The sequence below is a fragment of the Hylobates moloch genome, unplaced genomic scaffold (genome assembly GCF_009828535.3).
Source record: "Hylobates moloch isolate HMO894 unplaced genomic scaffold, HMol_V3 SCAFFOLD_2, whole genome shotgun sequence".
Taxonomy (NCBI): domain Eukaryota; kingdom Metazoa; phylum Chordata; class Mammalia; order Primates; family Hylobatidae; genus Hylobates; species Hylobates moloch.
This window is the reverse complement of record NW_026652277.1, coordinates 149,515,351-149,531,507: the sequence shown is the minus strand read 5'-3', so window position 1 is coordinate 149,531,507 and position 16,157 is coordinate 149,515,351. Positions and strand designations below refer to the sequence as shown.

Here is a 16,157-nt window from a genome sequence, read left to right as displayed (position 1 = left end):
TACCCCTCACCAGAATAGTGTACATTGTACCTAATAAGTGGTATTTCATCCCTCACACTCCTCCCACCCTCCCACCTTTGGGGAGTCTCCAGTGTCTATTATTCCACTCTGTATGTCCGTGTTTGCCTACTGTTTAGCAAAAGTGAGAACATGTGGTTTTTAGCTTTTTGTTTGAGTTATTTCACTAAGGATAATGGCCTCCAATTCCATCGATGTTGCTGCAAAGGACATGATTTCAGTCCTTTTTATGGCTGAGTTGTATTCCATGGTATGTTTGTGTATATATATATCTCACATTTTTAATCCAATCATCCACTTATAAATATTTAGGTTGATTCCATGACTACTTCTGTGAATAGTGCTGCGATAAACATATGAGTGCAGGTGTCTGTTTGATAAAATGATTATTTTTTTTTCCTTTGGGTAGATACCCAGTAGTGGGATTGCTAGATTAGGGGTAGTTTCATTTTTATTTCTTTGAGAAATCTCTATGCAGTGATCCATAGAGGTTGTACTAATTTACATTCCCTTCGACAGTGTATAAATGTTCCCTTTTCTCCACATCCTTACTATATCCATTTTTTGACTTTTTAGTAATAGCCAATGAATATAAAACTTTAACAAAATTCTTTAATGTTCAAAGAAAAATAGCTTTATGAAAGTATGTTTCATTAATTCTCATTCAAGACATATAATCACAGTCTGTTTTCAAGTCTAAAACTTTGTATATCATTTTTTCTTTAGATTTAATCCAATTAAGTATAATAGGTTTACTCACTTGCATATTTGAAAATATATTGTCAGAGCCATGAAATCCACTTCCACAATATTTCCTTTCTGAGGGATTCCTAATGTTGACATATATTAATTAAAAATGTAAAGTCCTTTCATAAAACATAATTGATAATCATAACATTATTTTCATTGATAAAAAGTACGTAACTATTTTGTTAAACCAACACAACGGTAAATAAAACCACCTGCCTTTGAAAAGCATTAAGAAGTCACCTCTATCTTTTATTTCATGGACAGATAAACTATAAGCAATATAGTAGACAGAAGAAAAACCACTAGCATAAAGACAGAAGTGGTTTTGAACATTGGCTGTGTGATTAACTACCTGTGAGTTTACATAGATTTAACTGTCTTCTTTGATTTCAATTTCTCATGTCAGTTATTTGTAAAAATTCAATGATGTAGCCTAAAGAAATGCTTGCAACATGGTGTTTAGATATTTACTAAATATTAGTTCTCTCATGAAGATAGGACCATTTCTCCTTCCATATTTTTTTTTTTTTTTTTTTTTTTTTGAAAACTGAAAGCCCAGCTCTCCAATAAGAGTGGAGACAGTATAATCCTGTTTACTGAATTTTGGTTCACTGCTTAGGTTTTGCTTGACAGGGGTATGTATCATGACTGGCTTCTTGGCAACCACCAAAACAGTTAATGAATAAGTTGTGAGATATTAACACTATTAACCATCCAAATAATTTGCCAAATACACCAATAAACTAAAGTTTATTGATGGATAAGTATAAGAAGAATGAAAAAACAACTGTGTATAATGAAGATAGTTACTCATTATTATAAAGTAAAGTGCTTTTACCAACTGTTGGCTGGGCTTTGAAGGCACAATTAGACATACTGTAATGTGCAGAAGACATGCAACGTCAAGTGGTAACAAATGTAGATTATAAGAATTAATCAATATGGATATGAAAAGCCAGAACAATGGTTCTTAGCCAAGGATGGTCTGGGTGATCCTTCCTCCCCAGGGGACTTTTGGCAATGCTGAGGGACATTTTTGGTTGTCACATTAGAGAAGAAGTGCTACTTTCATCTAGTGGGGAGAAGTAAAGGATCCTTGTCAAATATCCCACAATGTGCAGGACAGCTCTCCACAACAAAGAATTATCTAACTCAAACATCCATAGGCCGACATTAGAAATCCTGGGTTAGAGTGAAGAGAATCACACTTACACAGTTTTCACATAACAATATTGTTAGAAAGGGCCCAATGGTTACCCTGAATCACTAACCGATCAGGCTAAGTTTACCTGGGAGACTGTCAGAACTTACAATGCAAGTTGCCACTGAGGGTCCAAATAGAATGTCAAGGGCTCAATTCTATCACTCTTAGCAAAGTGCAAACGCTTAGGTAAGAAATGTTTCAGGTAAGGTTTGAAGTGCTGGTTTGGTTCCTGGCACTGAAATTGCAAACAGCAAAGAAAAACTATTATTTCCCTAATATCTAAAGTGTCAACTTTTCTTGAAATTGCTTTCTAACTTCATGTGAAAATTTTTTTCACAAACATTTCATCAGCCGGCCCAATAAGTCAGATGAAAAAAACAGCTAAAAGTTCTTACCACTTATATAATGTACAAGGTAAATCTTCCAAACTACTTGAAATATTTAGAGGAAATCATAATTATTACTGCATAAAAGCCCCAGAACTCAGTGTCACTAGATTATATTCAAGTTACCACTAATGGTTCTATTTTCAAACATCCTTGTAAGTGCAATTCTAAGAGTTTTCTTGCAGACTTGAAATGTATGAGTATAAAATGTAGTATAGATAATTCAGCACTAGCATAGAAACTTATTTTTTTAAGGCATAAAAAAAGACTGGAAGGAAATATATCATAATGCTAATGGTGTTTATGGTTGTACAGCTACAAGGTTTTTTCCTTCTACTTTAAAAATTATTTTTTGTAAATAGTTTTAAAATTATTTCTTCTTCTCATATAAATTTTATAATGCCAATAGATAAATTCTTAAAAATTTTTCAAACCTGGATTATTGGGATACAACCTTAAAGATCTTTAAACTACACAGCATTTCCATGTTGGCCTAGATTACTAAAATATTCTAATCCTTCAATCCCAATAATAGATGCTGAAACTTTTCTCTCAATATGTATTATACAAAACTAAAAATATCTAGATAATGGAAAATAAAGACACTCACAGAAAGATTTCGGGCAATGCCTTCATAGTTAACTGGAGGGGAAAAAACATAAGAATTAATAGTTGATTGTATAATATAATTAAAACATATTATAAAAATATAGAATGTCAGATGCAAACTCTATATTTAAATACCAAGGCAGGTTTTAAAGAGTTCATTTAAGTCATTACATTATAGCCACTGAAAGGAATTAGACAGATCTTTAGGGATCACCCTGTAATGACACCCATGATATAGTGTCATATTCTTAAAGGGAAAGACAAGTTACAGAACATCTACCTATCCATCCGTTAACCCACATATCCATTCATCCATCTAACTAACCATCCACCTGTCCAACCATCTTTCCATCCAGTTAGTAACCAATATCCAACCACCCCTCAAAGTATCTATCCATCTAGATCTGGTATGGTTTCACTGGGTAAAAATAAAAACTGTATGTGTTTTGTAAGGCTGTTTTGTACCTCTAGTTCCCTAGGAAATGCTCAACAACAAAAATAATTATTCAAATATCTCAATTATCCGGGAAGACATAATCCAAGCTTAACAACGGTTGTTTCTAGAGAGGGGAAATGAGTTGTCAAGTAGGAGGACTTCAGGTGGCAAGCTGTTTCTTTTTACTTTGTATACTTCAATATTCAATGATAGTTCTAGAATTTTCAAATAAGAGGGGTATAAGGAAACTTCAAAGAGAAGGCAAGTAGACTAATTTAAAAACTGCATTTGTATAGTATGCCCATGGATTTACTTAGGGTACTTTCTACTACAAATCAATAACTGTCTAGCTTCCTAAATTTTATTTTAGCCAAACATTACATAAATTTGAGAAAATTATCCAGACAAGAGTATACATTTTATATACATATATTTTATATATTTATGTAAAGTGACATACATATATAGTTTTTGCTTTAATTTGGGAAACTTGAGGGCCTGAGATAAGGGTATGGTACAGCTTAGCTATCCCATCCCAAACATCTCTGGAGACTGCTATTGCCTGTAGAGCTTTTTTTTTTTTTTTTTAGATGGAGTCTCTCTCTGTCACCAGGCTGGAGTGCAGTGGCACAATCTCAGCTCACCGCAACCTCTGCCTCCCAGGTTCAAGCGATTCTCCTGCCTCACCCTCCCCAGTAGCTGAGACTACAGGCATATGCCACCACGCTCGGATAATTTTTGTATTTTTCATAGAGACAGGTTTCACCATGTTGGCCAGGATGGTCTTGATCTCTCAACCTTGTGATCCACCCGCCTCAGCCTCCCAAAGTGCTGGAATTACACGCGTGAGCCACCATCGCACCCAGTCTATCTGTATAGTTTTTATAACAGGTTTTATAACAGTCATGTACTACTTTTCTAAATTTAAAAAATACGAATTAAAACTTGGTATTAGGCATACGCAGCCTGTGCTTTGTGACACTGTGTAAATATATCTGCATAACCATTTTCCTGCAGTGAAATCTATTTTCTTCATTAATAGTCAATAGTATCTATCTATTGAAACATATCTTACCAAATAGCCCAACCTAACCCAATTCCGGTAATTGTCAGAAAAGCTTATTTTCTTTCTGTTTCAAAGTTCACTAACTATATCAAAAAGACAAACAAAATTTGCTCTACACATCTGAAAGTTATAATGGATGGTAATCAAAATGAGAGGGAGGTAACAGAGGTGGAAACAGTTAAGAAATACACTTGATTGGCAAAAGAATAAATATTTTAAAATATCTTTTGGCAGTTTGTGTTCCACATGTGGTCAAGAGAAATGTGAAATTGATTCTTCCCTATGTAAAAGATACATTCTTTATTGTTTCTGAAATGGTTTAAGGGAGGACAGGAATCAATTGCCTATACAATTAATCATTTCTGTCAGCATTCCTCCTCACAACAGAATATTAATCCCAAACTAAGTAATTTTAATGGAGTGTCATTAATTAATTAAACTTGAATAAATGTAGTTGGATTTCTCCCTTAAACATTTTTTCTAGTATAATCTTTATCCTGACATACAAGTAAAACACACACTTCAACATAAAATTGCACTAAGCTCATCAAATATTATGCTAAGTCCATGAATAACCAATAGGTAAGTTGTGTTCTCGCATCCAGTCCCATAAAATCCATTTGTGTACAAAAGCTCTGCATTGGAGATTTAATCATAAAAAAATTAACTCTGATTCCCTTTAGTTTAGAGATATAATGATTTAAAGGAAGGTGTTCTTTTTTTTTTTTTTTTTTTGACACCAAGTCTCACTTGGTTGCCCAGGCTGTAGTACAGTGGCATGATCTTAGCTCATTGCAACCTCCGCCTCCTGGGTTCAAGCGGTTCTTGTGCCTCAGCCTCCGGAGTAGCTGGGATTACAGGCAGCCGCCACCAAGCCAGGCTAATTTTTGTATTTTTAGTATAGATATAGTATAGTATCGTATATGTATTTTTAGGGTTCCACCATGTTGGCCAGGCTGGTCTCGAACTCCTGACCTCAGGTGATCCACCCACTTTGGCCTCCCAAAGTGCTGCAATTACAGGCGTGAGCCACTGTGCCCAGCCTAAAGGAAGGTATTCTTAATATGACCATATTCAAAGTTATCATAGACATATACTTACATGAATAGTATTTATCTGGGACGTCAGAGGGTCTCAATCGAGCTGCAGGTCCATAGATAACTTTAATATTTTTAACATCCCCCAAATATTTATTCAGATATATGTATTTCTTACAACTGCCTTGTTCCATGCCTAGGAGAAAAAAAAAGTCCCAAAACATGCTGTAACTTTAACAAAGAATTTAATATGCAGAGCAGAACTTCTTTCACTTCCAAGGTTAAATTTGTTAAACATGGGTGTAGCACTCATATTAGTTGAACATCTGATAGGTAAGACAGAATTTCAGCTGTACCTATCACTTCAGTTTTTTCAAAATCTTTTCCATCACCCAAATTTTGTTTAATGTTTCTTTTTATTTATATATTACAATATCATTATGTGAGCAAAGAAGAATGTCTTATCACATTTTTAGACTGAATGTGAAAGCCCAGTTACTTGCCCCAAACCACCTAGGATATTAACTGGGAGTGTTTGTGTATGATTCACTCTCATTCCAAGACTGGAGCTTCTTTAGCATGTAACTTCTTAGGACTGCTTCTAAACACAGATTTCTATAATTATTTCTGAAGCAAAAAACAAGAACAAAAACAAAAAGAACCTATTTTCTATTTTCTGTAGGCATGCTGCTCCTATAGTCCCCAAACTGTATACAAGCGTGTTACAAAGATCGCAGTAAGTAAAAGTGAAATTACAATATTATCAAAATTAATATATAATGCTTCTAAAGTCAGATTTGTCATGCTAAAGAAAATTGAAGGCTGGGCACGATGGCTAATGCCTGTAATCCCAACACTTTGGGAGGCAGCAGTGGGAGCTTGAGACCACGAGATTGAGACCAGCCTGCTCAACATAGCAAGATCCCATCTCTACCAAAAAAAATTTTTTTAATTAGCCAGGTATGGTGGCACATGCCTGTAGTTCCAGCTACTCAGGAGGCTGAGGTAGGAGAATCACTTGAGCCCAGAAGTTGAGGCTGCAGTGAGCTGTGATCATGCTACTGCATTCCAGCCTGGCTAACAGAGTGAGACTGTCTCAAAAAAAAAAAAAAAGAAAAGAAAATTGAAGATATAATAATCAGTTCCAACCAAATCTGAAAGTGTAGAGTTACACAAATTTAATGTTGAAAATATATATTTTTTAGCTATTCAAATTATTGGTGTATTGTGCTTGATAGGCACTTAGGTTTCTATGAATTCTGTGTTTCACTTATATTTTATATTTAACGTATTTTTTTCCTAAAGACTTTCCATAAGAAACTACATTTTTAAAAAAGAATTAACTATAACATTCAGAAAAAATTGGGAACAATCAAGTAAACTTTCGTCAGCCCTTTATCCTGAAGAGTAAATAACGCAAATTCAGATTACCATGATCCGAAATAAGGATGAGGTTCAGGCATCTGTGCAAGTTCAGCTCTTTCAGACCATCCATCAGCATACCAACCATACTGTCAACCCTCTGCAAGGCTTTGATGACCTAAGAATGGGAAGCAATAACCTCATGTGATACCTCCCACACTAATGGCTATTTATACATAAAGATATCTCGAAAGAAAGAAAGAAAGAAAGAAAGAAAGAAAGAAAGAAAGAAAGAAGAAAGAAAGAAAGAAAAAGAAAGAAAGAAAGAAAAAGGGCCAGTGGATGCAACTATGATGAGCTGATTCACATTAGACTAAGACAGGTCAGGGTCAGAGATACAAAGAACAGTAAATAACTGCAGATCATTAACAATGCAAGAGTCCTAGTTCTATACATGTTCAATTTTAAGTTTTGGGAATGAGATTAGCTGATCTATTCCTGAGGTCAGAATGCTACTACTTAGATTAGACCCAACTTAAGTCAAAATAATAATAGCTCAAATCTACAGTGTTTGGCCAGAAACCGGTATGTTCTTAATTACCACTTCATTTTCCACAATTAATTTCTTCTTATACTTTTTGATCATTCAAATGGTCACTGTATAAATACGTTTCCTAATTTTCAAAAATGTTCAAATTATTCATGAAATGCTTCGTATAATTCAATGTATTTAATTTTCTAAATTAGAACTCATAGGAATACAACCCATTATTTCCTTACAAACTGCATGTATTTTACATATGAATATCACAAGAACAAAGAATGGCAAATGATATTGGCAAATTGCTTTCTGGCACTCATTTTATCCTCTCTCCTTGCAAAACCATTTGAGAAAAATTCTTGTGCAGTTTTGTCTGTTTTCTGTAATGTGTGGAATCAGCTTAATCGTCATTCATTGTCAGCATATTTCACTGTAATATGAGATAAGCTCTTTCACTGTAATATGAAACAAGACAAAGTCTTTCATTCAAAGATATCCAAGCAACATGAACTGGAATTTTTAAGTATTAGGATCAAGTGGGTTTTGGTGTGCCAGTAATGTTGGAGTTTACAGAGTTTGCAAATTGATGGACATGATTTGAAAAGTAATGGGCTCAACCTTAAATGAAGATGAGTCAGAAAAGCACGTGCTCTGGCACATTGTTAGTGAATTAGAAAAGGCAGCAATGATTTTAAAATGTATGTAACATTATAAACAAGTATAAAATGATCCTTGGATTTTTCTGTAGCCAAATTGACCCAGACACAAGTCTTGGGTATCAGTGACTTTAGTGAAAGAGTAAAAATCACACTAGCATGTAGCCAATTGTTCAAATCAAGACAACAGCTACAAGAAACTTTTCCCTTTGACCAATTATGACACATCCACATTGCTGGCATGCATTTTCCTTATCCTCCCTCTAAGCAGGAGTATTTCTGCTAAGTTGAAGGACAGAATGAAAGGAAGGCACAATGGAGTTACTAACTACAGTGGAGCTGCTGGAGATGGATTTTGATGGAAAGAATACAAAGGGTAAAAACAGACCTAGATGAGGGTCAGCTTCTCTCTTCACTCTCTTTATCCAAGGTGATAGTGATCCAAGCAGTACCTACTTTTTAAGAGGGGCAAATCTAGGGCAGACCCAGGGAAAGGGAAATGAAGGGAAGATGGTTTAGGCAGCTGTTGTAAATTCCTCTGCTGTTGCTGAATTAAGCAAGCAGCACCCTCAAAAACAGGGATCATGATAGATATGTCAGGCCAGGCTTAGTCTGAACTCTGTGCTGAAGAGTCCTTAAGGCTCACCGACTATCCAACCTAGGCTACCTGGGCGAGAGAACTGATAGGAATTTGGGAGTGAAGCCCTAGAAATTAAGAAAGAGTGTTTTTTTAATAGTCTATGATCCCTTGGAATCACAGGGATCATAACTAGATCACAAGATATCTACGCAAGGATTCTGACAGGAGGGATACTGGCAAGACCTCTTTTCACTTTAATCATGACCCAATGACCCAAAATAGTCAAGATCCTTACTTTTTACTTCCTTTCATATCTTAGGTCACAGACAAAATAGATATCAGAAGGAAAGTCAACTTAGAGGTACAAGAAAATATGCTCGAATCATTTTCTTTCTCTCTCTCTCTCTCTCTTTTTTTTTTTTTTTTTGAGACAGAGTCCTGCCCTGTCACCCAGGCTGGAGTACAGTGGTGCCATCTCGGCTCACTGCAACCTCCCCCTCCTGGGTTCAAGCAATTCTCTTGCCTCAGCCTCCTGAGTAGCTGGGATTATAGGCACACACCACCAGGCCCAGCTAATTTTTTTGTATTTTTAGTAGAGACAAGTGTTTTGCCATGTTGGCCAGGCTGGCCTCGAATTCCTGACCTCAGGTGATCCACCCGCCTCAGCCTCCCAAAGTGCTGGGATTACAGGCGTGAGCCACGGTGCTCAGCCTTCAGATCATCTTCTGTTCTAATGCTTCCTGTGTTCCAAAACACTAGGTTGTTGCAAAAGTCATTGTGTTTTTTTGCCATTAAAATGGTAACAAAAATGATATGGTCACGTGAAAACCAAAAGCAGTGTTTGCTGTTTTAAAGTGCTACACAGATTAAAAACAGCTAGGCGCTGGCTAAGTTCCTGAAAGGGTGTCAGGTCAAACGAGATGTTACACTGAAAGTGTTAGTCCATGAGCTGTTTCGTACCTCTAGTTTCCTAGGAAATACTCAACAAAAAATAATTATTCAAATATCGCCATACTTTTGATAAAATCTCCCATCCTTCTATGGGACCTGTGTTGTAAGCATGGTCTCAGGTGGCCAAAGACATATCTCCTAAGGAAGAGAGTTCACAGGAGGCTTCCTCGCTATTTGACTTATTACCCTGTATTTTCATACTGGAGGTTTAGCTATTTACAACATTCTCAAAAAGCACTTAGTATTTAGGCCAAGGTAGGGGGTGATGGAGTGGATAAAAACTTTCAAATTGAAAATACAGAAGCTAATTCATCATCAGTTCAATTTAGCACTGTGGAAAACACAGGCTAAACAATTCTCCCAACTCTTATTTTGTTTAAAGTGCATCCTTTCATTTAGTAATATTGTGTATAATACTTGCTTTTTCCAGAAACCATAGAATCTTACAGAATGGTCTAGCAGCCTCCTTCAAAGCGAGGTTCAGTTTGGTGACTGGGTTTAATGAAATAATCACTGATAAAAATGTACTTACTTCACTGCTGACTGGTCCATATGAATGACCTGAAGAATCTGGTTCTTCTAAATACAGAGTGTAAAAGTGTGGTCTAAATCAAACAGTATCAAAATGTAATATTTTACGAACACATTGAAAAACAGAATGGAAAAAATAATTCATCAATTGATAAGGATTAAATTTTATAACACTGGGGTAACAGTTCTACTGAGAAATAATTTACAGCTTTGAAATTCTTCAAAATGTGATATGATCGTTTACTAAAGAATTTATTTCGATATAAAACATCATAGCAAATAGCAAAGTTTTGTTGTAGTCTATTTTAAAATAATATATCATTTCTACAAAATTAAGTATTTATAATAGAAATTAATTGCCTACAGACCTTTCATCTTTAGGAAGCTGCAGCCACTGAAGAACAGCTAAAATCCTTTCTTCAAATGGTACTGAACTAAAATTAAGAACAAACAAAAACAAAAGATGTCTGACAATCGTTTGGGTTTAAAATACAGTTTTTTTTTTCATTGAAAATGTCATTAAGAGCTACTAAATGCTATTTCGCATCTATTGTGTTTGAAATCAAGGGTTTTATTTGAAAACTTAAATTTACTTTCCCAATGAAGGAATGAAAGTTAGGTTTTACACAGATAAAAGTTGCAATTGGATTGAAAACTTGGCTTGCTATCCTCTACTTGAGGATAATATTCATGGACCTGAAAACAGTAACTGCATACCACATGAATAACTCATGTGTTAATATACTTTGCAAAGCATACATCATGAAGCACTCACTCACTGATGACTCAGCACAGCTGTGAAGCAGGCACCTGAGGAGCAGAGAGCAGTTCCCTATGCAGTATTTCCTGAGCAGAATTGAATATGCCTTCCTCTGGACACAGGCTTTGTTTACACACCTCTAATCAGAGTTCTTGCCCCACCCCAAGTACAATTAGTTGTGTACTCTACTAAACCTTAAAAAGCCAAGAGACCATATACTATTAATCTTTGAATCCCCCATGCTTAGTACACAAACTCTTTTTTTTTATTTTTTGAGACGGAGTCTCACTCTGTCACCAGGCTGGAGCGCAATGGCATGATCTCGGTTCACTGCAATCTCCGCCTCCTGGGTTTAAGCAATTCCCCTGCCTCAGCCTCCCCAGTAGCTGGGACTACAGGTGTGCACCACCACGCCTGGTTATTTATTTATTTATTTATTTTGTATTTTAGTAGAAACGGGGTTTCACGTGTTAGCCAGGTGATCTCCTGACCTCGTGATCCACCTGCCTCGGCCTCCCAAAGTGCTGGGATTACAGGCGTGAGCCACCACGCCCAGCCCATAAACTCTTAATTACTGTCCATGGAATAAAAACAGCAGCAAATAAGAAGGTGGAGAAGAGGCATTGCATTGTGCTCATGGAAACCATAAAGAACACAAACTAGCATAAGATCACAAGGAAAATTGCTATGCATTTCGTGTCTGGGATTTAAGATATTTTCTGTTCACCCTTCTAAATGCATTGTTGTATTCATTTTGTGACAGAAATTTTATAATTTAAAAATAACTAAAATTATTTCGGTAATCTTGCTCAAATCGGCCAAAGAGGTTCTTCCATCAAAAAGTTTTTGTTTTTTCTCAATGCATCATGGATTTCAAATATCACAGAGAGGTTATTCTAATCAGTTTCTTACATTAGAAAGCATATTTACTAATTTAGAAATGGAAATCCAGAGGTACCATTAATATCTTCTTTTTAATAATATTTCCAAACACAATAGATACTAAATAGCAGAGAATCATTCCTATCTGTGTCCTCTTTAATACATTCATCTTTTCCTTCTCTTCGTTCTGAAACCATGTTTGCAAAAATTGTAACTGAGGAAATTATGACAGTGAAAGAGATCACACCTAACCAATTCCCTCTTGCTTCTAACCTTTAAGCTGTCCTTGTTCATTCCTGGGCATAGGCTGAACTAACCTTGGGAAGGAATTTACTTGATAGTTTAACTCCGGAACAAAGTTGGTAACAGCCCTTCCCCCGCCCCGCCCAAAAAAAAAAAAACCACAGGGAAAAAAAAAAACAAACACTTCTTGCCTGAGGACTGGTCTACCTTTGTAGGACTAACAAATTAGCTACAAGATCAGAAATTACAGTTTAGGGGCCATGCAGCCTCCAGCTGTAAGAGTCTGAACCTCCCAAATTGCTCCTGGGAATAACATCACTAGTGTAAAATCTCAGATAAGTGCTTGAGATATTTAGCAGACCCTGCCCTGCACTGCATATATCAGCTGACACCACCCAGCCTGGTCATCTGGCTCAACCAGTTTTGCAATCCCAGGAACAGGAGATAGCAAGAAAAACTCACTTGACCCCCTATGATTCCATCCCCAACCCAATGCATCAGCATTCCCCACTTCCCAAACTCCATCTGCCAAATTATCCTTAAAAACTTGGATCCCAAAATGCTCGGGGAGACTGATTTGAGTAATAATAAAACTCCGGTCTCCCACACAGCTGGCTCTGCATGAATTACAATTTCTCCATTGCAATTCTCCTGTCTTGATAAACCCAATCTGTCTAGGAAGTGTGCAAGGTGAACCTGTGGGACAGTTAACAGTTCTTTTTCTTTCTAGAGTTAAGATGTGCAGTACCCCCCCACTCCCAGATCTCTACCTTCACCATGACCTCATTTTTCATGCCTGCCCGAAGATCTGAACTAAACACATTATCAGTGTTTCTAGAAATGCTCTAGAAAACACTTGTCGAGTCTTTTTTTGTTTGTTGTTTTTTTTGTTTTTGTTTTTGTTTTGATAGGGAGTTTCGCTCTTGTCGCCCAGGCTGGAGTGCAATGACGTGATCTCGGCTCACTGCAACCTCCGCCTCACAGGTTTAAGCGATTCTCCTGCCTCAGCCTTGTGAGTAGCTGGGATTAGAGGTGCCCGCCACCACGCCTGGCTAATTTTTGTATTTTTAGTAGAGACAGGGTTTTACCACTTTGGTCAGGCTGGTCTCAAACTCCTGACCTCAGGTGACTCACTCGCCTCAGCCTCCCAAAGTGCTGGGATTATAGGCGTGAGCCACCGCGGCCGGCCCACTTGTCTAGTTTTACTGTCCATTTACCATCTATCTAAACTCTTTGAGAAAGAGTTCTTCAGTTCTCATTTTTCAGCCAACATATCACTCAAATGCTAAAGCTTAGGATTCGATAAAAAGGAGATTACATAAGAATAAGCTGTTCCATGTTACAGATCCTAGAAAAAATTCATCTCACATACCCATTATACATTTTATAGATGTCTGGGAAAATTCCGTTAATTTCCACATCTGATCCTGGCCAGAAAAATGTGCCAGACTTGAGGCCTTGATACTTAGCTGTGACCCAAATCTGAAGCAGATAATGAAGGAAAATTAAGAAATCATGCAAACATTCATCTCTTAGGAAAGTATGTATTCATGCAACACCAATGCATTCCTCTCTAGTGCTAGAATGTTTTTAAAGTCAACAAGCTTCAGCACTTAGATCACAATACTCATGTAATATGACTCTTAAGCAGCAACAAGATATTGAATAGTCAGAGATTAACTCCTGCAGCTTTTGGAGCTATTCCCCTAATTAACAGTTTTCTCTTAAAAGAAAAAAAAAATTCACAAATATACATGTCTTTAACTTGCTGAGATATCTGTGTATGTAACTAACATTTATTAAGCACTTATTATTGCCAATCATGGTTCTCAATAGTATTCCTACAAGCATGCTACATTATTAATTCACATAATCCTCACAATAATCCTACAAAGTAGCAAACAATATTATCTACAGTAGAGATATGATAAAACGGAGGCAGAAACAGAATGATTTGTCCAAAGTCACACAGCTTTAAATGTCAGAGCTAAAATTTGAATTCATAACCTGCAAACTATTATGCTCTTTGCCCTTCTAAGAGGAATATCATGATTATTTAAATAGACCTTATATAATTATTGTGGCAATTTTTTAAAATTTTTTTTAAATTGTGGCAATTTTAAAAAGTAAATTGAAGAACTGGAGAATTTTAAAAAGTAAAAAGGAGAACACAGCTTGGAAAGTAAATTGGAGATTACAATTGGAAAGAACCTCCCAAATTAGCACATGTAAATAAAACCAAGACTTTCAAAAACAACGTAGTTTTGTGTAGATCAAAGCTATTACCACCATACTACTGCTATATGCTACTGGTAGAATAAGAATTGATCAGAAAAGAAAAATTGCCCGGCACAACCCAAATCCACCTCTGAAATAAACTACTCTCCTTTTATGCAATTATACAAGTTATGTTTAGGATTATCAGCATTCATCTCCATTTACAAAAGAATGGCCACAGACACACTAAATGAAATCAGTTATTAAAAGCTCTAGAGAATCTGGTTATTTTACTCTGATTGAAATAGATGAGAATCATAAACTATTTTAAGTAGAAAAACAAAGAACTCACTGGTTCTCCTTTATACCACTCAGGATTAAATTTCTCTTTACTTTTTAGTGAAAAGGAAGCATTCATTTTGGGATCATACATTTTATTGTCGATTATGCCATGAGATTCTGGATACAATCCCTAAAAAAGATAAAAAACAGATTATATGCAAGTTGTGTTTACTTAATGTTAAATAAATTCACAGAAAAAAATCATCAAAAAGAAACCGATAACTGAAGCTACATGGAATTATAATAAGTTTAAGGAAAGAAAAACAAAAAAATCAGGTAATGGCAAAACACAACCCCTTAAAATTTTATGTAGTATTTGTGATTTAAATTATGTAATAGGAGAAAATAAGTCAGTAATACTAAGGATAAAGATCTATATAAAAAAGGCAGCCTCGGCCGGGCCCGGTGGCTCATACTTATAATCTCAGCACTTTGGGAGGCTGAGGCAGGTGGATCACGAGGTCAAGAGATGGAGACCATTTGCCAACATGGTGAAACCCTGCAGGGAGCTGAAGGCCCGTGGGACGTGACCAACTCAGCATTCCATAGAGGCTATATGATCAAACAGCAAACTGTTTATCATGAATGCAGGATGTGGGCAAACTCACACTGCCCTGCCACCAAAAGGTCTGCTGAGGGCCTCACTCTCTGGCGCCAGGCTCCTTGAAGTTATCTACTGAGAAATCTAGCCTATTGTTCAAAGAATGTAGTCTCGCAAGCCTGCTGTGAACCAAAAGGCCAACTGACAATTAGCCGACAACCACCGCCCCCCTACTCGCTATCTCTTTTGCCTAATAAATATGGAGGGCTGTGTAAAGCTCAGGGCCCTTGTCCACTAGAGGCAAGGTACCCCCTGACCCCTTCTTCCAAATACACTCTTTTGTCTTTGTCTTTTATTCCCATATTACCCCCCTCCACCACTTTGTTCAGTCCCCCTAGGTCCGTGCAGGCTACAAAACCCCGACTCTACTAAAAATACAAAAATTAGCCGGGTGTGGTGGTGTGCACCTGTAGTCCCAGCTACTTGGGAGGCTGAGGCAGGAGAATTACTTGAACCCAGGAGGTGGAGGTTGCAGTGAGCCAAGATCGCACCACCGCAGTCCAGTCTGGCGACAGCGCAAGAGTCCATCTCAAAAAAAAAAAAAAGGTAGCCTCTCAAATTTTGAAAACAATGCTGTTGTCTTTTTAAATTGCTGAGTAAAGCATTTCTGCAGAACAAATTCCTAAATTCCTTTTTTGGCGAGGTCCCAGAGTAGCTGGGATCAATATAAGCTAACATACTAATGTCTGGCTTCAATTCTAAAGCTTAGTGAGTTCTACTGTTTTATTTGACTCAAATTAAATCTGGAAACATTGAAACAAAAACAGGATTGTAATCCTATTTGGAGTCAGGCAAAGTGGCTTGCTTAAATTCATCATCAAGATGATTAGAAAGACAAGTTGTGAACACAGGAGTTTGGGAGAGTTTTTTTGGCTCAAATAAAGTAAGCCTCAAAACTAGGATACAAGAATCAGAGAATATTAACACTGAAAGGAAACCAGGAAATCGTTTCTTGAGGTCTTGAGTCATCTCTTTTCACAGATGA

The 16,157-nt window shown here is 36.6% G+C and overlaps 1 protein-coding gene across 1 annotated transcript in view; it reads right to left on the bottom strand.

The window, feature by feature from the left end:
• Positions 1–16,157, bottom strand: part of ENPP1 (ectonucleotide pyrophosphatase/phosphodiesterase 1) — an 81,379-nt gene that overhangs the window by 16,280 nt on the left and 48,942 nt on the right. Inside the window, exons 8-16 of the mRNA XM_032159123.2 lie at positions 14,582–14,701; positions 13,385–13,494; positions 10,496–10,561; positions 10,129–10,201; positions 6,938–7,046; positions 5,571–5,702; positions 2,969–3,000; positions 2,080–2,207; positions 779–848 (exon numbers count right to left, since the gene is read on the bottom strand). Of these exons, the coding sequence (XP_032015014.1) occupies positions 779–848; positions 2,080–2,207; positions 2,969–3,000; positions 5,571–5,702; positions 6,938–7,046; positions 10,129–10,201; positions 10,496–10,561; positions 13,385–13,494; positions 14,582–14,701 (840 nt within the window). The remainder of the gene's footprint in view (positions 1–778; positions 849–2,079; positions 2,208–2,968; positions 3,001–5,570; positions 5,703–6,937; positions 7,047–10,128; positions 10,202–10,495; positions 10,562–13,384; positions 13,495–14,581; positions 14,702–16,157) is intronic.